This window comes from Mytilinidion resinicola (assembly GCF_010093595.1).
Source record: "Mytilinidion resinicola strain CBS 304.34 unplaced genomic scaffold BDZ99scaffold_12, whole genome shotgun sequence".
Lineage (NCBI taxonomy): Eukaryota > Fungi > Ascomycota > Dothideomycetes > Mytilinidiales > Mytilinidiaceae > Mytilinidion > Mytilinidion resinicola.
The window spans coordinates 1,389,467-1,408,774 of NW_022985448.1; the positions used below are offsets into that span (position 1 = coordinate 1,389,467).

The 19,308-nt window shown below is 50.9% G+C and overlaps 8 protein-coding genes across 8 annotated transcripts; 5 read left to right on the forward strand and 3 right to left on the reverse strand.

The window, feature by feature from the left end:
- The first annotated feature begins 1,950 nt into the window (after positions 1–1,950).
- Positions 1,951–2,979, forward strand: BDZ99DRAFT_464449 (uncharacterized protein). The gene is made up of 2 exons (XM_033720315.1): positions 1,951–2,429; positions 2,501–2,979. Exons 1-2 carry the CDS (start codon positions 2,018–2,020, stop codon positions 2,863–2,865), a joined length of 777 nt encoding a protein of 258 aa, XP_033575556.1. The 5' UTR covers positions 1,951–2,017; the 3' UTR covers positions 2,866–2,979.
- Positions 2,980–2,986: 7 nt separating this feature from the next.
- On the reverse strand, positions 2,987–4,684 carry BDZ99DRAFT_58959 (uncharacterized protein). The gene has a single exon (XM_033728749.1). It carries the CDS (start codon positions 4,605–4,607, stop codon positions 3,246–3,248), a length of 1,362 nt encoding a protein of 453 aa, XP_033575557.1. The 5' UTR covers positions 4,608–4,684; the 3' UTR covers positions 2,987–3,245.
- A 3,264-nt stretch (positions 4,685–7,948) lies between these two features.
- Positions 7,949–9,371, reverse strand: BDZ99DRAFT_390950 (DnaJ-domain-containing protein; the record flags this gene model as incomplete). The annotated part of the gene is made up of 4 exons (XM_033715701.1): positions 7,949–8,280; positions 8,336–9,157; positions 9,216–9,285; positions 9,336–9,371. 4 exons carry the CDS (start codon positions 9,369–9,371, stop codon positions 7,949–7,951), a joined length of 1,260 nt encoding a protein of 419 aa, XP_033575558.1.
- A 644-nt stretch (positions 9,372–10,015) lies between these two features.
- Positions 10,016–11,077, forward strand: BDZ99DRAFT_499868 (cytosine deaminase). The gene is made up of 4 exons (XM_033723684.1): positions 10,016–10,358; positions 10,425–10,563; positions 10,626–10,752; positions 10,804–11,077. Exons 1-4 carry the CDS (start codon positions 10,200–10,202, stop codon positions 10,829–10,831), a joined length of 453 nt encoding a protein of 150 aa, XP_033575559.1. The 5' UTR covers positions 10,016–10,199; the 3' UTR covers positions 10,832–11,077.
- BDZ99DRAFT_464451 (uroporphyrinogen decarboxylase) lies at positions 10,803–12,211 on the reverse strand. The gene is made up of 5 exons (XM_033720316.1): positions 12,145–12,211; positions 12,048–12,089; positions 11,463–11,998; positions 11,023–11,413; positions 10,803–10,973 (listed from the first exon to the last, which is right to left on the reverse strand). Exons 1-5 carry the CDS (start codon positions 12,197–12,199, stop codon positions 10,897–10,899), a joined length of 1,101 nt encoding a protein of 366 aa, XP_033575560.1. The 5' UTR covers positions 12,200–12,211; the 3' UTR covers positions 10,803–10,896.
- A 486-nt stretch (positions 12,212–12,697) lies between these two features.
- BDZ99DRAFT_522135 (DNA mismatch repair protein MutS) lies at positions 12,698–16,026 on the forward strand (the record flags this gene model as incomplete). Its single annotated transcript, XM_033725682.1, has 10 exons — positions 12,698–12,751; positions 12,802–12,882; positions 12,930–13,770; positions 13,833–14,412; positions 14,463–14,554; positions 14,602–14,953; positions 15,006–15,131; positions 15,346–15,571; positions 15,620–15,893; positions 15,947–16,026. The coding sequence occupies 10 exons, from the start codon at positions 12,698–12,700 to the stop codon at positions 16,024–16,026; spliced, it is 2,706 nt and encodes a 901-aa protein (XP_033575561.1).
- Positions 16,027–16,658: 632 nt separating this feature from the next.
- Positions 16,659–17,812, forward strand: BDZ99DRAFT_464452 (uncharacterized protein). The gene is made up of 2 exons (XM_033720317.1): positions 16,659–16,799; positions 16,853–17,812. The coding sequence occupies exon 2, from the start codon at positions 16,968–16,970 to the stop codon at positions 17,478–17,480; it is 513 nt and encodes a 170-aa protein (XP_033575562.1). The 5' UTR covers positions 16,659–16,799; positions 16,853–16,967; the 3' UTR covers positions 17,481–17,812.
- Positions 17,813–18,222: 410 nt separating this feature from the next.
- Positions 18,223–19,072, forward strand: BDZ99DRAFT_464453 (uncharacterized protein). The gene has a single exon (XM_033720318.1). The coding sequence runs from the start codon at positions 18,577–18,579 to the stop codon at positions 18,943–18,945; it is 369 nt and encodes a 122-aa protein (XP_033575563.1). The 5' UTR covers positions 18,223–18,576; the 3' UTR covers positions 18,946–19,072.
- The last annotated feature ends 236 nt before the right edge of the window (positions 19,073–19,308 follow it).

The following is a 19,308-nucleotide window of genomic DNA, read 5'->3' on the forward strand; positions in this document are numbered from 1 at the left end:
CCGCGCTCCCTCACGGATTCCCCAGCATTTGGCCCCCTGGCCTTGTCAGTCCTCTGGGTTAGTTACACAAAAGCATTGAGACCAACATTGTGTACTGCATACGTGTCAGGCGTCATCCATACCATGTACGAGTCTATTGCGGCAACAAAAGTAGCTTCGCGCTCGACCATCTAAAGCTCATGCGGTAGCACTTCAGCCAGCTTCTTGCATACTCTGCCAGTATCTAGTGATGGCAGATAGGTGAGAGGAAGTTCGAACATCTCACTCATCGTGCCATTCCTGTTTGGGGATATCCAATCACAGTCACGCAATCTTTGCTGAGAGGCCACAGCAATCGTTTCTCAGGCCACAGCAATCGTTTCTCAGGCCGCAGGATCTGCTCTGCCGTCGGCTCAAAATAGAACTTCTCCTTATTTCGGTCTACCGTATTGCGGTTTCTTCAGCCTCCCACACCACTGCAATCCTTCGCACATGGACTTCAAGAGCATCCCGGCAAGTGCAAAGACTTGGATTCCACTCGCTGGGAAGTCCCTTCTTCTGTTGTCTCCAGACTGTCAGACCTGTGACTTCGAACATCAGCGATGGGCGACACCGCGCCCAAGCCATATCATGCACAATCTATCGGAGAATTGCATGTGGAGGCCAATAATGGGCACGGTCCCAGCGACCAGCCACTCTGGTCTTGCGGTTATCCGAGATGTAAGCTTAGAACACCCCAGATGGGCCTCTTTCGTTCCAGGGGGGCGGGCGCCAAAACCCTCCAGCTGAGGCATGATCTGATAGGCATCAAAACACTCCACTATGACCTTCTAAACATAATTCGTTGTGACAGATTACGGAAGCGCTCACTTGACACTGCAGCCCTCTGCTCAAGTCACAATCGCGCCAGGACTCCGCCAAGGAATTGAGAGAGATTATCCCGAATCCTAGGGTCTCGAGACTTCTCAGAATCGCTTCGAAAAAAGTTGCGATTTTCTTCGAGAAAGTCCTCTCTGATACCTTCCTACCGATGCCAGGATCTTCATATTCCTCTCGAATATGAATCATTGAACTCCCTACGCGCATATCTTCAAACCTTTCGTTGCAAAGGAACGCAATCATCCCCTCGGAATCTCCATCGGTGCAATGCCTCGTCATAGGTTTCTGTATACTTTTCCGTCACTGGATGCGGTACCGAGTTCTCAAAGTACATTTCCCCGATCTCGTTCAGAGGTCCGAACATGCATTGAAGCCCTCTTGATATCATCAAAAGAACCTACAGCCCTTTTTAGAAGAATCTAATACTCTTGTATCTCATATTTCTATCTCTCGTGCTCCTTAGCCCACCCTCGTCAATTGCAAGTCCCCATATCTTTAGAAGAGATGTTCGGAGCACAACTGCCTTGATGCGCACTTTCAGCTCCAAATCGGACTCGCTTTTTCCGTGGGATGGGGGCGGGACGGGCCCTCGATCTCAGGAGGGTTGGAGAATGATGTTGGCAAGTGACTATTAAACACAGCAATTGGTCGGTTGGGCCTTTTACCTTTGTTTTTTAAGAGATTCAAGGAACGAAGATTCCTCCCGAAACGGTGTCCACGGAAAATGATTACCTCTTGTAGAAGAACGCGCATAAGTACAAGCTTAGCCGCGAGGAAGCTGCAGATGACCTCCATGATGCCATGACGGTGCAGAGCTGGCAGAGGCGATTCTGAACATACTAGTATCTTGGTGGTCTTGGATATATATCGTATACACCACGATCTCCACTAAATAGATTAATATTGCGGCTCACCATACGTTTTATACGAGTAAGTACAAAGGTATGCTCGCATGAACCCGCACCGTCCATCCCATCCCAATCCGGCTCCCGCAGCATGGTTTTAGCGAACACTAACGGACGGCCCCGCACCCACCTGCAGTGGAGGACGGACCCATCAACCAGGCACCAGTCCAAAACCCTATTTCCAGCATCCTTGCCCTCCCTCATCCCAACCCTCACATGCTGCCTCACAATCTCTCCTCCTCTTCTAAAGCAATATGAAAGCTCGCTTCTGGGATGGATCCGAAGACCCCTGCCCCCACGACGAGCGCGGCAGACCACCCTACGTGACGCTCCGCGCACCAGACCGCTCTGCTACTTCTCCTTCACCGAAGGTGCCGGCGAAAGTGCCGCCTGGGAGCGCGACGTGGTATCTCTCGCATTCGACGCATGAGCGCTGGAGGGGAAAGCGGAATGTGCGGCTGCGGTGGGTGAAAGCGGAGGAAGGCGATGAGCAGGGCAGCATGGAGCTAGAGTGGTCGTGGCAAGAGATGGACCGAGACGAGGTACAGCGAGTGCGCGTAGCCGCTGCTGCTAGCGAGCATCGCTATGTCGTGCTTGGGACGGGGAAGGAGGGGACTTTGGAGGGTTGGATGATTGAGACGGAGTATGGGATTGAGGATTCTTCGGGTGAGTGATGCTTTCATTAGTAGTAAGGAGAACTCTAGAAGGGGTACTGGGTCTGACGTTGAGACGTGAAGGCGAAGTCCGTGGCGATTGGCGTTCTAGTTGGCTTGTGTTGTTCGCCCCCGCGACTGGACTCGAGTCGGCTGGTGTGGATGTCCTCACGACGAGGCTGAGGATTGAGAAGGAGACGAGGAGAATGTATGTGGCGAAGGCTTCGACTGTAGAGCAGATCAAGGATGCGTTTCTTGGGATGGATACAGACATTCCCAAGGATCTTCTAAGTGATTTGTTTGAGGTTAAGGTTGACGATGAGAGAGATCAAGATGAGTTGCCGAAATTGAGCCCCAAAGAGCAAGGGATCTGGAGTCCGGGAGATGACATCGATGAGACTAAAATCAATGAGCCTAAAAGTGATTGCTGGAAGTGCGTTGTTCAGTAAGCTGTATTGATGGATCTACGAGGAACTGAGATTCATAGTAGATGTGATATAAAGATTCTGATATGTACAAAAGCAGAAAAGTATATACAGGAAAAAGATGAAACGATTGGGATGATACACGACTTGTCAAATTCCTCCTCAAGACATGCCATATCGAGAGTAAGTATGTACAAAGCGAATGTAAGAAAGAGACTTCCGTACTATTTTACAAAACGTTCCGTCGTTCCCGCGTAAAGAACGACATTCACAAGAGCGAGTGACTAGAAAGACTGAAAGAGCGAAATATGCAAGAAATGATTGTAGTAGACGCAAAACGCGAAAGTGCTAGGAGACCGACCACTTCGTCGCAGCACATCTGAGAGCCTGCAATTCTCTCTTCTTTAACCGGCATATCCGCCGACGTAAATTGTCAAGAGTTGAGGATTCGCATCCGACACAACACCAGCCGCATTCTCTCCGGAAGGGTTGACATCGTCGTATGAGAAAGCGTAGCCCTTGTTGTCGGTCTCGTACTTATGCACATACTGACTATAACGATGGGTCGGCGCAGTAGTATAGTAACTACTACTATCCAGGGACGGCTGCACATCACCACCTGAAAGCAGCAACGTCGTGCGAGCAAAGGCAGCACACAACCGCGGCGCCACAGCATAATGGATTGCATTATCGTTGGCACGGTCGATATAAAAGGTCCCGCTATTGCACCCAAAGATATCCTGAGGAACGGGCTTCGCGTAGCTGCGATTATCGCCAGCGCAATTCAACACATCGCCCGACGTCCTGCAAGCGACATCGCCGGAAGTGGACTGAGTGTTGATGGTCAGGTCCTTGGTGGAGTACGTGCTCCAGACGGTGTTGATGTGGTCTGTGAAGTAACTGGAGAACGCATCCGGAGCCAAGTCAAGGTACTTTGTGGGCGCAAGGACACGCAGTAGCTTGCCGTTGCTGTCTTTCATGCAGAGCTGGTCCCAAGGCTGGCCGTCCTGTCCAGCTACTGTGGTCAGGTCGTTGCAGATCGAAGACGCCGCACCGGCTTGAAGGCCTTTGACGGTTTGGACGCTGCCATCTCCGGCGATCATTGACATTGACAGCACGAGGCCAACGAAGTCGACGTAGCTAATGTTGGCGTAGAGGCCGCCATCGTTGTTTGTGAGCTCGACGAAGCCCCAGTTGACGCCGGCGTTGGGATCTGAGGGGTTGTTTGCAGCAGGTTCAACGAGGCCGGCGCCGCCGTTGCTGTCTATTGAGACGACGAAGAACTGAAGATTTCCCTCAGCGAAGTACACTCGAGCGGAGGAGATGTAGCCAGGTAGTTGAATATTGGTCGTAGTTCCTTTGGCACCGAGAGGAATATTCACGTTGCCGGTGATGGCGATTGGCGTTGTGGAACCCTGTGGATTTGGATAGTACCAGGTTCCGTCGGCCTGAAGCATCACAATGTTGTTATCCACATCTCGCCCCGTGACATAGGCACTTATCTGGGCTCCGTCGAAGTTGTTGACGAGAGCGAATGAAAGTTTCTCGGTGGCTTGGATACGAGGCACAGAGACCGTCCCGTTGTGACTTGGATGAACAGTGCCGTTGACGGTGTTATCCGCAGTAATTATAATGTCATCGACGGTACCTGGTGTTACGACGATCCCGGTGGATCTAGATAATAGTCTGCCGGAGATAGGTGCTGCCAGAGCTTGTCCAATAAGGCTGGCAGCAGTAGCAATTGCTAGAGCAGCGAAAGCCCGCATTTCGAAATATGTAAAGGAATGGCTGGACTCTCAATTGAATGGAGAAGACGTAAAATATTTGATGGTAATGATTGACTAGAGCCCCAAAGGACCAAATGAATGGGTTTCAAATAAGGACAGCGATAGAAAAGCGGCAAATGAGTGGCCGGAAAGAGAAGAAAAGACGGTGGAGAAGGAATGACACTTCAAAAGATGATGGAAGAATACAGTTGGGGTATAACGCTACTTATATTCAATGGTACTTTGAGACAGCCCGCGGCAGCTACTTCTGCCTACATCCACACCAGGGCGGCATAGAGCTCTGGTTACATCGAACCCGATCAAGGATCAGTATTGTGGCTTGGTAAATTTGTAGGGGGTGTCGGAAGACTGACTAGGGTAAGACGTAATGGACAAACTGAAGGAAGGTAACGTTCTATTCGGAGCTCGCGCAGAATCGAACACTGGCGAAGGCGCGAGCTGGGGTAGCCCGGCGAAACTGTTTTCATGGGCCAAAATGATATGGTTGCGCCTTTTCCTATTTCTCAATGTCTTCTAACGTGCTCTAAGTAGTGACCGATGAGCGGATATACTTTTGATGAAGTCATTTGCAGCTCGTCGCACACCGTGTTCTCTTTCTTGTGAAATCCGGAGCCTACAGCGTCAAGGCGCATCCGGTGAGCTAGCGCAGATTTGAAGCCACGGATGTAATAGGTAGGATTAGAACGGAGGAAGCCCTTTTCTGGACTAATTCTTACCAAAGCTGATTTATAACTGTTAAAAAGCAAGGTACCAAGAAGCGTTACTTTCCGGATTATCCCACTTCTGCGGCTGACTTTCGTGGCTTGCTTTCCGCGCTCGTTCCCCGGATGCGCCTACATGCTGTAGTATAAGACGTCAACCAAAGCAGTGCTATGTTTTCTGATCGCAATGGGCGGATGAAGGGTGCAAGAAAGACATGGGGGCTAGTTTAGTGGGCCACATGTTCGGTGATAGGGACAGGGCCTCGAAAGGATGCTTGGTCTCCAACTCTAGAGAAGGCTGTGTTGGAGGAGGGAGAATGCGCGAAGGATTCGGTGCGTTCCATCTGCTTGATTAAGAGACAACCACGAAATAGTACGACATGATACGCACGCCACCGCCTACTAGTCCTCGACCTGGAGATGTAGCGGGCAGGGTGAGAGTAATCGGAAGGTGGCTGTTGTACTCCAGGGGTATAAATGAAAGAGATATAGTCATCGGTTTGGTGCTAGGCTGACCTGGTTCCCTATTAGAAAAACATCCGATCGCTCTCATGATGCTGCTAGCACACCAATGGTCGGTAAGTGCGCAGTGCGTGCTAGATGGAGCATCGGTACCTACATCTGCCGGGAGATGACCCTGATCGACAGCTAGCATTGGATGCGTTCCTCGGCATTCGAAAGACCCTGAAAGAAGAGCTGTCTTGTGGGCCCCAAATCCCATAACTGTAACCGTTCGTGGGCGTTGTGATCTATTCTTACGAGCGTGATCAGAAAGCGATAAAACATTCTCTCCTAATTGAACTCAGTAAATGCAATTGAGGGTTCATACTGTATTGGGCAGCAATGTGCAATTCCACGTCGTGGTCCTGCACACCTATCCATGGATGGTTTGAAAATGAGGGGAGACCTTAAACGGAGAGAAAATATCTGCCTTCCTTCGTAACTCTAGCCGTGCAGGGATGAGCATCCAACGAATTAATTGCCGGCACCTCGCTGGCGATTTTTACTTGTATTGGTTAGCAAAACCTGGAAACTGCTTTGTTTCGACAGCAGAGCAGAGGGAAGTATGCCTGACTATTATCGAGACAGGTTAGCCTCATCCAGATCGTCGACCATCGTAGATATTGAAGTCACCCCTGGGGTACTACGCCACGCTGTCAGGGTACAGGGTCCAGGTCCTATGATGCCTGTTCGTAAGCTTGTGAATGCTTACCTGCCACCCGTATGAAGGAGTTCGATACAGTTTCGAGATCCGGTCGGTGTGTGTGATAATCCCCTTGAAAAGATGGAGCACGCGCTTATTAATCTCACGGGTTTGCCTATACCGAGACCTATTCTCGAGCCATTTTCGGACTACTCTACAGCGAGCCGCAGTTAGCTTAGGAGTGAAAAAGGATGCAAGCGGCCGTTGCTGAATCTTTGTGAGAATGCTCAAAGAACTGTAGCTTGTTGCTATACAAGTTTGGTATTATCACATGTCCACAATATGAGGCTAGGTGCTCAGCTTCATTTGGAACAAACCGACTAACGGGCAACCATGGACACTCCGAGCCGCCAAGCTACTAGGGGCAACTTGACGTTTTCTGAGTTGAGGTTCTATTGAATGCGGCTATTGGCCATAGTCAACTTCTTGGTTCTGATACTCATTCGATAGCAGATTACGAGACACAGAACTGTGTGTCGTAAACATTCGGATTGATCGCCGATAGTGCCTGAGAGTATAAATGACGAGGTTTCCTAAATGAGCAATTTTGGAGTGAGAAAATGGGGAGAACTTTAGTAGTCTGACAGTGGCTGCTTTGCACGCATTTCATAGTTTTTGCGGCATGGCCTGACCCAAGAGATACTGCGGAATCCCGTCTCATACTCCTTCCACGGAGATCCTTGGCGAAGTGGAGGGCAAATGGTAAGCCATGTGACACATGACCGGGCTTTCGGGACGCGGAAAGGACCCGATTGCTTTTGGTCAGCAGAGTGTGGTAATCGCGGAGCTATAAGCAGATAGCGTCAGTTGGGGCATTAGTGGACTTACTCATGGGCGCTTGAGGAGGAAAGGCAACGAATAGCTGCTGTTTGGACCTCGTAATGCATGCGAACAGGCCAATGATTGTAGCTCCACCTTTTTGCTTGAATGGTACCTAGAACAGTGTCATGCGCTCAATTTCACGATCATGGAGAATTGTGGCAGTCGTATCGGACGAATGTAGTTCTGCTCGCACTCACTAATATTTGCCTCCCCACCGACTTCTTACCAACGAGCATGTCTTTCTTCAATGTGAACGCCGTAAGTGAGCACCACGTGACAAATGAAAGATGCCGTCAGAAGTGCATTGAATCATAGAGAAATTAGGTTGAGACAGCAAACCCCGTCCCGCCTCCGTCTAACGCATAAACCGATTGAAAGAAAGCAGGAATAAACAATGCAAGCAAAGGAGCTATGGAGTAGCCAAAGCACTTCCATGTAGAGCAAGTTCAGTCTCCTTGAACTTACTCCTTTCTTCTCGTTGTTCGCCTTGGGCTGATGAGGTCCCATTTCTCCACCCAATGAAACTCTTTCGTTCATGTCTCGTCGTACGTCCCAGATCTTCGTAGCTTGTCACTCTCTTTTCGCTACGGCGCTTATTGAGATGCGCATTGTACACGCTCGGCTCCTGGGTGCATCTCGTCGTCATCATCATCCATGGCCATACCTCTGGCGCGTGCCTGTTCTCGAGTAGGATCGACGGAGTCCAAAGTGAAGTCCTCCGTCATCGCATCAGGAGGTGGCTGGATGTCGACCTTTCGGGGGGGTAGTATCCGCTCAAGAGCCTGCCTGGCCTCCTCGGTCATTGGGCCGTCGTCAGGACCGGTGATCTTTTCGGGGAACTTGACGTCGAATTGGATGTAGAGGTTTCCATGGTCATGGTGGCGGTAGGATGGCATACCCTGACCACGGATGACCTTAACTTCACCTGTTCGAGGTTAAATATGAATTTTCTTCAAACTGCAGAGTTTGGGATTACTTACCTGGGCTGATGACTTCACCCGGAGTGATCTCCACGGTCAGCCATCTCTCGTCGAGGTGCTCGATATGGATTGCGCCGCCAGCCAAAGCAGTCAAAAGGTCGATTTCAGCGTGGTAGAAGAGATCGTCATCCTTGCGTTGGAATCGAGCGTGTGGCTTCTGCTCAATCTCGAAGACCACATCTCCAGGCTCAACACCGGGGAGCTGGTCGCCCTCGCCACGGAACTCGATTTTAGTGCCAGGCTTAACGCCACGGTCAACATGAACGTGCAGAACCTTCCGCTCGATGGTAGTCTTCTTGCCGTTGCACTGCTTGCACCGGTCGCGATCGCGGATGATCTCGCCCTCGCCCTGGCAGTCTGGGCAGACGGTCTGGAAGCGTTGGATCATGGGACCCATCTGGCGCATCATGGTCTTCATGCCACGGCCGTCGCATCCGGTGCACTTCTTGACTGCTCCTTCTTTGCCACCACGGCCATCGCATTTGGGGCAGATGACCGACTTCTGCAGGGCGAGTTTCGAGATCTTGCCGCGGTAGATATCTTCGAGGGAGACTTTGTGAACGTGCGAAATCGTTCTCGCTTTCTTTGGGCCCGTCTCGCGCATACCGCCGCCAAACATGCCCCCGAAGGGTCCTCCACCCCCACCAAAGAATTGTGCGAAAAGGTCCTCAGCGGCCATGCCGCCACCTGCGCCACCCTGCTCAAGACCCTCCTCTCCATACTGATCGTAGAGACTCCTCCTCTGGGGATCCGATAGGACTTCGTACGCATGTGAAAGGTCCTTGAACTTATCGGCGGCATCTGGGTTGTGGGCATTCTTGTCTGCAAAGCGGCGGTTAGAGATCTGATGAGTGGACACTTTGGTTGTCTGGGCCCTTACCTGGATGGTGCTTCAGTGCGCCCTTCTTGTAGGCGGACTTCAGCTGGGCCTCTGTGCAGTCTGTGGGGACCTGCGAAGGTTAGCACTAGGTTCAAATTACTCAGAGAAAGTTGTCCATACCCCCAGAATATCGTAAAACTTTGTTTCCTTCACCATGATTGCGATCTGGAGCTTTTTCGGCTACTCGACGGTTGGATGAGGGGAAGTGGCGGGGAGAAGGCGAGGTGTGGACGGAGGTTGAAGCGTCTGCAAGGCTTCTATTCGCACTGGGCCTGTTGCAAAAGAGAGGTCAGTCAAGTGCGCTGGAGAGGAGGGGTCCGGTTAGCGAGTTATTTGGGGTTGTGAGCTCGCACAAGCATGCGCAAGCAGGCTGACGGAGGTTGAACTGACCTTGTCGAGGTACAAAGGCGATGCTCTTGTGGCGGCCGGACTGTGCTGGAAGTTCGAGGGCGGAAAAGCTAGGTGCAAAGCGACTCGGTTGGAGTGTTATTTGAAGTGCTGAGTTGTTGAAAAGTTGTGGGGGAATAATGGGAGCCGTAGATGTTGAAGGAGTGATCCACGGGTCGAATGCGGCGCCGAGCCAAGATTCCAATTCTTTCGATTGTCTTCCACAAGGCGCTGCAGCCTTGCACAACGTTAACGCACCGGCAAATGCCTCACGAGGAACGATGAGGTGAGCGAGGTGGCGAGGCAGAGCTTGCGACCACGAAATCACTGGCTGGAGGCGTGTAGGAGCGATGAGGAAGCAAATGGAGGCGTGTACACTTTGGTACGGCACAACTCACAGGCCCGACGTCCTGCATCCGCGCCAGCACAGCAAATCAGCGTGAGAGCTATTCAAAGAGCCCAGCCGCCTTATCCTCGCCGATTGGCGAGCGACGGCGAGGAACGGCGTGTCCGTAATAGAGCGCTAAATCCAGCCTGCTTCTAGGCGCTGCTGTCTCCCCACCACTGTCCTTCTATTTCCTTCTATCCGTCTTGATAATGGAGAGTGACATCGGCTTCACGGCAGCCCTGGAAGAGGCGAAGCAAGGCAGCCAGGAGGGTGGAGTTCCAATTGGAGCTGCCTTGGTCTCCGCCGACGGGAAGATTCTGGGTCGAGGCCATAATCAGCGCATTCAAAAGGGAAGCGCCACTCTCCATGTGAGTCGGGATAGTTTCACCGCAGGAGCTGCGCTGTTTTATTGGCCCTGACGTTTCTTGTACCAGGCGGAAATATCAGCGCTTGAAAATGCTGGAAGATTGCCGGCTGCAACGTATCGGGGTGCCACAATGTATACCACACTTTCGCCGTGTGACATGTGCACGGGGGCTTGTGTCATGTACCAAGTAAAACGAGTAGTTATCGGTATGTAGTCTTGGAAACCGATGTTCAGCCTGTTACTGTGCACAATAGGCTGAACGCTCCAGGCGAAAACAAAACATTCGTGGGCGGCGAAGACTACCTTAAGCAGAAAGGGGTTGAAGTGGTCATTCTGAAGAGCGACGAATGTCAGGAGTTGATGAAGAAGTTTATCAAGGAGAAGCCTGATGACTGGTTCGTTATGAACTATGCTCTATATAGACTAATATCTAATACATCTACTAGGAATGAAGACATAGGCGAGGAGCTATAGATCTAGCGCCCTTTTTATCTAATACAATCAAGGAGTTCTTTCATTGACGCTTTTGTTGATACACATCATGATGATCCAGCATACTTGTGGATTTCTTCAAAGAAGAACTTCAAATCCTCTGGCTTGACGAAAGGAGTGATGCCTGGGTCACGTTAGAAGAGGGCGCGACTTTCATAGAATGAAGAACTCACCATGCCCGAGATTAGCAATCCATCCCTGTTTGCCTCCCCCAAATCCTGTCACCATCTGCTTCACGACGCTCGTTATTGCTTCCCTGCCGCCATACAACACTCCTGGATCTGCGTTTCCCTGGAGCACCTTCCCTTTCGCTTGAGCGATCTTGTACGCCGCCGCCGGGTCCTGGAGCCAATCGAGACCGATCACGTTGTAGTTCGACTCGCAGAGGTCCTCCAGCGCATACCACGCGCCTTTAGCAAACACTGTCATAGGAACCGGCTCTTGGCCCAATTCTTTTAGCCGCGCAGGCAGGTGGTCGGCAATGTAGTTCAGGTATGGAAGTGAGAATGTTTTGAACGATGCTGGCGAAAGTTCTCCGGCCCACGAGTCAAATACCTGAATCATCTGTTCCGTGTCAGTACACCTGCCGTCCTCGAGGAAGCACATCACGCACCTGTGCTCCTGCAACTACTTGCAAAGCCAAGTACTCGACGCAAAGCTCGGCTATCTTTTGGAGAAGGGCCTGGCTTTCTTTGGGATACCTGAATACCCAAGTCTTGACCTGAATGAACATTTTGCTCCCGCCGCCTTCCACCATGTAGCTGAGCAACGTCCAAGGGGCACCGCAGAAGCCTATAAGGGGAACTCTGCCTCTTAGCTTCTGTCTTGTGAGTGTGATGGCCTTGTATACATAGTCAAGCGACTCCTTGACGTCGACCTTGCGCTCCATGACCTCTTTATATTGCTTGTCGTCGGGTGACTCTAATGGCTCCGGGAAATGCGGCCCTTTCTTGTCCACCATTATAACCTCCATGCCCATCGCTTGTGGAATGACTAGAATGTCCGAAAATATGATTGCTGCGTCGATGAGACCGGCGAAGCGTTCGATGGGTTGGAGAGTGAGGGTAGAGGCAATCTCAGGCGAGCGGCAGCATTCGAAGAAATCGTGCCCTCCTTTTGCTTCATGATACTCGGGGAGATACCGTCCAGCTGCAGAACCAGGTGAGCGAATGCATTCTTCGAGGTCTGTATTTCTTACCTTGACGCATAACCCACATAGGCGGACGTTCCACCCTCTCCCCTGCTCCATTGATTAGCTTGTGGCCATGGAAACATTGACGGGGGCGGTGGACTACCTCTTGCAGTCCTCAACAGCAGATCATTCTGCATCTCTTCGAATTGCGGTGCCATGGTGTCTTGCTGGTGGGGTGTCCAAACTCCGATTTCGATGACACCAGTTCCCCCGCGTCACACTAGTGTTCATTTCGAGTTAGACCAAGTCGAACCCCTGTATCTCGAAGAGCAACACCACACAGATATCTCCGTCCATCACGCCGTCACACAATCCGTCTGCTTCAGATGATGCTCATCGATAATGTTGCGCGCCGAAGCAGCACTAGAGCGTTGAGGTTGATTTCCTCTCGCACCATACATTCTAGTCGTCACCTATCCCAAAACTTCTCTTACTCCTTGCTTGCTTCGCGTCCTGCAACGCGTGCATACGAGCCATTGGCGAGATGCTATCCATCCATTTGTCGAAGGGGCGGAAAAACTAAATCTACAGTGCAATTTGACGACCTCTCTCTTGACGATTTACCTCAAGCCAGCATCACCGCAGGCCTGGAGAAGAGACCTGGAAAAGATGAAGTACCCGAATATCCAACCGTTGTCCAACAGGCGCGGAACAACATGCTCAGGTTTGGCCACTGCATTGTCCTTACCCGCGTTGGTGGCTTCTATGAGGTACTCACGAATCCGGCATCAATTTCGAAGATAGCTAATGATAGCTGAAGCTATTTTTCGACCATGCTGAAACTTACGGACCTCTTATGAACTTGAAAGTTTCAAAACGGAAAGGCAGCACTGTGCCCATGGTATGAGGATGCAAACCATTTACATTACCGAGCTAAACAACGTTCAGGCTGGATTTCCTGCCCATCAACTCGAGCGCTTTCTCAAGATTTTGGTACAAGATTTGAACAAGTCTGTCGCCGTCAGCGAAGAAATCCCCAATGATGCTTCGAAAAAAGTCAAATCTGGAGAGCTCAAGTTTGACCGCAAAGTTACTCGCATCATCACACCCGGAACGTTGATTGATGAGAGTTTCATGGACCCCTGGAAGAACAATTACCTACTCAGCATTCATGTTGACCATGAAGCCCTCAAGTCTCTCGATCCTGTCCAAGATACGCCTGGTATGGACAAAGTACCCTCAGTACTGAATCTGCCTCGAACAGAAGTGGGTCTGGCATGGGTTGACCTTTCAAGCGGGGACTTCCTTACGCAAAGTACGGATGTTGCCTCTCTACCATCGGCTGTTGCGCGAATCGGACCGCGTGAAATCATTCTGGACAGCAGCTTCAAAGACCAACGGGAATCACGCATTGTTTCCATGCTTCAAGAGGATGGTTATGTCATCACTTATCAAGAGCCTCTAGGGCAAAAGCTCGCGCTTGCAGACTGGATTCCGATGCTCGAAGATGTGATAGAGGACTTTGATACGACGAATTTCAGCCCGGCAGAAGTGGCTGCTGGTGGATCTCTCCTACATTATGTTAATACGCAGCTACAAGGCTCGAAGGCGAGGTTGCAAGCTCCAATCAGCCACCAGCCTGAGAATTTCATGAGTATCGACAGGAATAGCTTGAGAGCTTTGGAGATTCGAACGACGATGAGAGATGGACGACAGGAAGGCAGCTTGCTTCACACACTTAGGAAGACTGTGACGAAAAGCGGCACTCGCCTTCTGATCGAACGACTTAGTAAGTTTATCTCCTTCCTTTTGGGAAGGACAAGATTGAAAGAAAATACTGACTGCTCCTAGCTGAGCCTTCGATGTCTTTACCTGTCATCAATGATCGACTAGATCTAGTCGAAGAGATGCTAGAATACCCACAACTCCAGCAAGATCTCGTCATCCAACTCCGCCGTACTTTCGACACTCTCAGGCTGGTTCAAAAGTTCTCGTTCGGCCGAGGTGATGCAGATGACCTTGTTGAGCTATCAAAAACGATTTTTAGGACTACGGACATCGCTAATCTGGTGGCGGAGCATTCGTCATCCCGTAACGCTATATCATTGGACGCTGAAGCAACCGAAGCTGATACACGCCGCCGAGGATGTCTTTCTTCGCTGTCTAACCGGTTTGATCTGGTGTCTCCAATGAAGCTTGCATCCCGGATCTTGGAAGCTATCGACGAAGACGGGTTGTCCGAGCGACACAGGCTTGAAGATGACGAAAAGAGCGCAATAGCTGAGATGGCTCAAGACGTGCTCGGCCAAGAAGCCGGAGAGGAAGACTTGAAGCAAATGCCGAAGAAAATCCGACCAAAATCTAATGCCATAGCACCTAGCTTCAAAAGCGCAACTGACGGTAGAGATGACATCTGGATCATGAGACGAAGGTATGACCGTTCATATCATTTAAACGTCCGCAGTGACTAACCTCATGTAGCGCTAGTAAAAACCTGACCAAGTTACATGACGCTCTAGATCATCTCACTGGACAAAAGACAGAGCTTGAGTCCAACCTCAAGAAGAGGCTAGGTAGAAACTCCTCGTTCAACGATTCGACCAAAACTAATTTTCATAAGGTGCCGAAAGTCTAACGCTGAAATGGACCCCAAACCTCGGCCATATTTGTCATGTCAAGGGGAAGGATGTCGCACGTGCCGCGACTCAACTCACGAAGAGTGTCAGCAGCACCAAATCAACACGATCGTTCCACCTTCTCGAATGGACGCACTTAGGAACGCAACTTGACGAGACAAGGTTTCGGATTCGATCAGAGGAGACTAGGGCACTAGGAGACCTTCGCGCGGAGGTGGTTCAGAACCTCGTGAAGTTGAGACGAAACGCTGCAGTGCTGGACGAGCTTGATGTCGCTTGCTCTTTTGCAGTGCTGGCTCTGGAGAAGAGTCTCGTTCGACCCATTTTGAATTCGGGGTAAATTGAATCGTATTTGCGTTTTGTTAATACTACAACTAACAGGCGGCAGTACGACACATAATATAGTTGGTGGAAGGCATCCAGTTGTTGAGGCTGGCCTTGGAGACCAAGGTCGTAATTTTACCTCCAACGACTGTGCAGTAGGAGAAGATGAACGTATTTGGCTGATCACAGGGTGAGTCTAAACTTCTACAGCACCTAATAGATCCGAGTACACTTCTCTGCCACCGCTTGTGGTGCTTCGTAGTATTTTCAGGATCCTGAACGGGAGGGAAGTTTGGCATTTTGAGCAACTGGTAAACTCGTGATTCCACCCCAGGCAGTATCAGAAGGGTGTACACAAATAGAAGTTTGCTCCGTTGCACCAGAGAGCTAATCCGGTGCTCTAGGCCCAACATGGCCGGTAAAAGTACATTCCTTCGCCAGAATGCCCTCATATCGATCTTGGCCCAGACGGGATCCTTTGTCCCCGCGGAGTATGCAGAAATTGGATTGGTGGACAAGGTGTTCAGCAGAGTTGGCTCCGCAGACAACCTCTATCAAGACCAGTCAACCTTTATGGTGGAGATGCTTGAGACTGCTCAAATTCTCAAGCAGGCTACACCACGGTCCTTCGTAAGTCCGCTTTCCAGAGCCATATGAGAAAGCTCCTCACTTTGTCAGGTCATCATGGACGAGGTCGGTCGCGGCACCACTCCTGAAGACGGCGTAGCAGTTGGCTACGCCTGTCTACATCATCTTCACAACGTGAATCAGTGCCGTGCGTTATTCGCGACCCATTTCCATGCGCTCGCCGATATGACTAAGGATTTCGAGTCGCTTGGTTGCTACAGCACGGACGTTGCCGAGGAACCTGATGGGACTTTCTCATATGTTCACAGACTTCGGAAAGGCGTCAACAGGCGGTCTCATGCCTTGAAAGTAGCAAGGGTAGCCGGTATGTTCTCTCCTCTCACGGCGACGCGACTTCTCTAACGAAAGCATGGTCAGGACTCCCGGAAGAGGCAATTGAGATCGCCGCCAGAGTGTTATCCCAATCGATGCCGGCTCATCCTTCCACGACACGCTAGAGCAAGCGCAATGTAAACACACTAGGACTTTATTTCTGAAAATCCGCACCCTTACTTTCTCCTTCCCTTCATCCCATTTTTCCACAGCTTAGCAAAACCGGCCTGTCTCATTACCACGACCTATCTCTTCACCGCGACCTGTCTCTTTGCAACGACCACGTAACACTTCGAAGCACCTCAAACGCCGGCAAGAGAGCGTACACAAGCTACTCGACTCGCCCCGCCAGCATAGGCATTCGTCAAATGGACCCTACCGTACTCCTTGGCTTCATTGTGTTCTCTTTGTTTGGCATCATAGCCGCGGTCCTACCCGCTGCCTGCCCAGGCCGTCGCGGTGGTCGTCGCAGTGGTCGTCCGTGGTTTATCATCTTTAACAGACATTTTCGTCGTTAATAGAGATTGTCCCCACGCTGCTGACCCCTCCATCGCTCATTCATCATCACGGTCGGCAGCATAATCGATCGACTTACCTCTCATCTCTACACATTTTCACAACCGGTAAACACGTCGAAGCACCTCCAAGAGCGGCAAAAACGTGTACACAAGCCTTCAACCGGTCCCTTCTTACGCATCTAATCCCATTTCATGATGTACAGCTGGTAATCGCACACGTGGAGCGTCACCGCCTTCGACTCGCTTTGGGGCCTTGTTTACTTCCTTTGGCTCCTCGTCCGCCTGGCAGTCTGCTGTTTCCTAAGCTGGTTTTCTGGTCTAATTTTCGATTCATTCAAATTGGCCTCATTGGATGGTAATCTTGCCGCCTCATTACCACCGTCAGACTGGCCTAAACTCCGTTAGACAATCCTGGACTGACAGCAATTGGCAGATAGCTCGGACACCTTGAGGGCGCTCCTCCATCCGCAAACCAGCCTACCACGTGTCAGAATCAATCCCTTACCACGACCTTCTTTCGTCGACGCCGCAAACTATCCCTGTCCAGCATGACATCTTCCAAGTCTATCGACTCATCGCTTCCTTCACGCAGGGGAATTCGGACAGTACCTCTACCCCCATTTCCACTAACGCCAACACAACCACCGCCTGCGGCCCCTCGTCTACCAACAATATCGCGCCTATGTATCAACAACATACTCTTGATAACGTGGGACCGACGTTTCGTCAACCCTTGGACCACTAGCCACTCGCATTTTCTCCGCCAACTCTACTTTGCACCGTTCGAGCCAAAGGTCCCAGGACCACTTACCAAGGAGGAGACTGATTATGTGGATTTCTTTGCTAAGTGGTGGCGTGAATCATTGCCTTGGCCAGAGATGCGTGATCCATATCGTGTCTTCCCGCACCCATTCGATGTCGAGTCGGAACAGTCGCGGTGGCGTGAGCGGGTTGAAGAAACTGCTCGTCGCCAGAAGAGGAGGATAGCATTCAAGACGGGCGAGTTGGAAGACTTTGGCAAGAGGGTGTTTATGGGGAGAAAGAAGTTTCGCTCTCGTTAAACTGCTCTGTACTGTATTGCTTCTCATAATTCCCTTTCTGGCTTTGTAGGCGGCTTTTCTCTTTCAGCGGCATGGCATGGACGGAGTCATTGTTTTGTACTAGGCTAGGCGCGTGAATTTCCAATCTCAGCTCTTTCCAACACTGGTATCTGACGTCGTCTGAGGTGGCTTCGTGAGTTTACCGGCCGCCCAAAATGATCAACTTACATCCCGGTCAGGATCTTGGAAGCGTGTTGAGGGACCTCAGACAGCGGTAGACATTTGTACTCTAACTCTTGTCGCAGTACTGCGAGATTCTTTTTCAGGTTTCATCTATCGCGTACGGCGCATCTCACGTGACCTAAGTAAGAGCCACGTGCAAGCTTTTCTTTTCTACTATAAAAGATCTTCAGCCTCTAAATCTCAACTGCACAGGTCGGGAGCGGCATCGACTCTTTCAAAATCGCGGCTGTTGACTCTTGATGGAGTGCAGTGGTCGCTAGTTTGGGGTTCAAAAAGAGGCAGCATCAGATGCCTTGGAGGGGATCAAAATCCCACCAATGGAACCCAGGCATGTCGGTGCTGCAAAAAATCGGAGGAGGTGACCACGGATGTTGCCGGGAGGTACTCCAGTTCGGCGTTGATCATCTCAAGTTCTCAGTACTGACAGTCATCTTTCTAAGCCCTGCGTAGGAAAGTCTCACCGGTAAAGCCGATTTCCTACCTTCGCGAATGAGGACTTGGATCGGGCTCCAAAGGAGCTTCACATCATCACTGTTAGGGCTTTCAAGAGCGCCCCCCCCCTCCTCCTCCTCCTCCCGTTCCATTGCGAAGATGAACAATTTCAACACACGCTCCCGTTGACTCTTTCTTCGAGCATTTTGAACGTCTCGAGACGCGACCCAGCCTAACCCAGCTCCAGTCATTCCACAATTCGGAAGAGGACGTTGATATCCCCCCAAGCCAATCCAACCCCGCTCCATTGACATCCATACGTCGCAGTCTTCTTTGTATCTCCCTCAACCCTCCCTCGTCCACCTCTGGAGAAGAAAACGAGAACGCGACGGAGGACGATGTTTTATACAGTTGGTCGGCACGTGAGTACGGTGACTAGCACATGACGCGATTCACTCATGCTTCGGGTCCAAAGGCTGCCGAGATGGGAAGTTGGGAAAGACACGTGAAGTCACGAGAGAACGTGACGAGGCTTGGATCTTTCGTAGAACAGCTTTCAGGTTGGGGGGGATTTCTTGGGCATGAGAGTTGGAAGGGTGGTTCGTCTTCAGAATGGAACGAGGGAAGTCTTCATGGAGTTGGTGTTCAACCACGCGAGACTTGGTTGGCCATGGAGTGCCCTGGGTCCGGTTTGGTTTTAAGCCTGGGAGATGCATTGCTGGATGGAGTTGGAGTCGGTGATTTAAAAGCACAGCGAGAGGTTGGAATGTGTTGGATTATGACAGCCACCTACAGCAATCACTGCCGGTAGCAAACAGGGCTTTCATGAACATAATGTTCGCGTCCCATCAATGTTCAGATGCTACGGCCTGCAAACCAATAGAATGTGCGGAGGCGGGCAATTTAAGACACGCTGCTTAGCACCCTTTCGAAGCAGTGGTCTTCAGTACTATATTGCGCTTTCGAAGAACATACACTCCGTGAGTGCTTTTGGGTCGTTATTTTCGTGGGATGGGCACTCACCACCATCAGTTGGTAGTTATCAACTCTGAACTGTTCCCCTGTTGCAGAAAATAAGTCCAGTCCAATCCCACTCGCGCCCATAGAACTTTGGGTTGAGAGACTTTGATCCCGCCCCAGAACCTCCTCCCTGCCGTAGAAGAAACTCTAAACA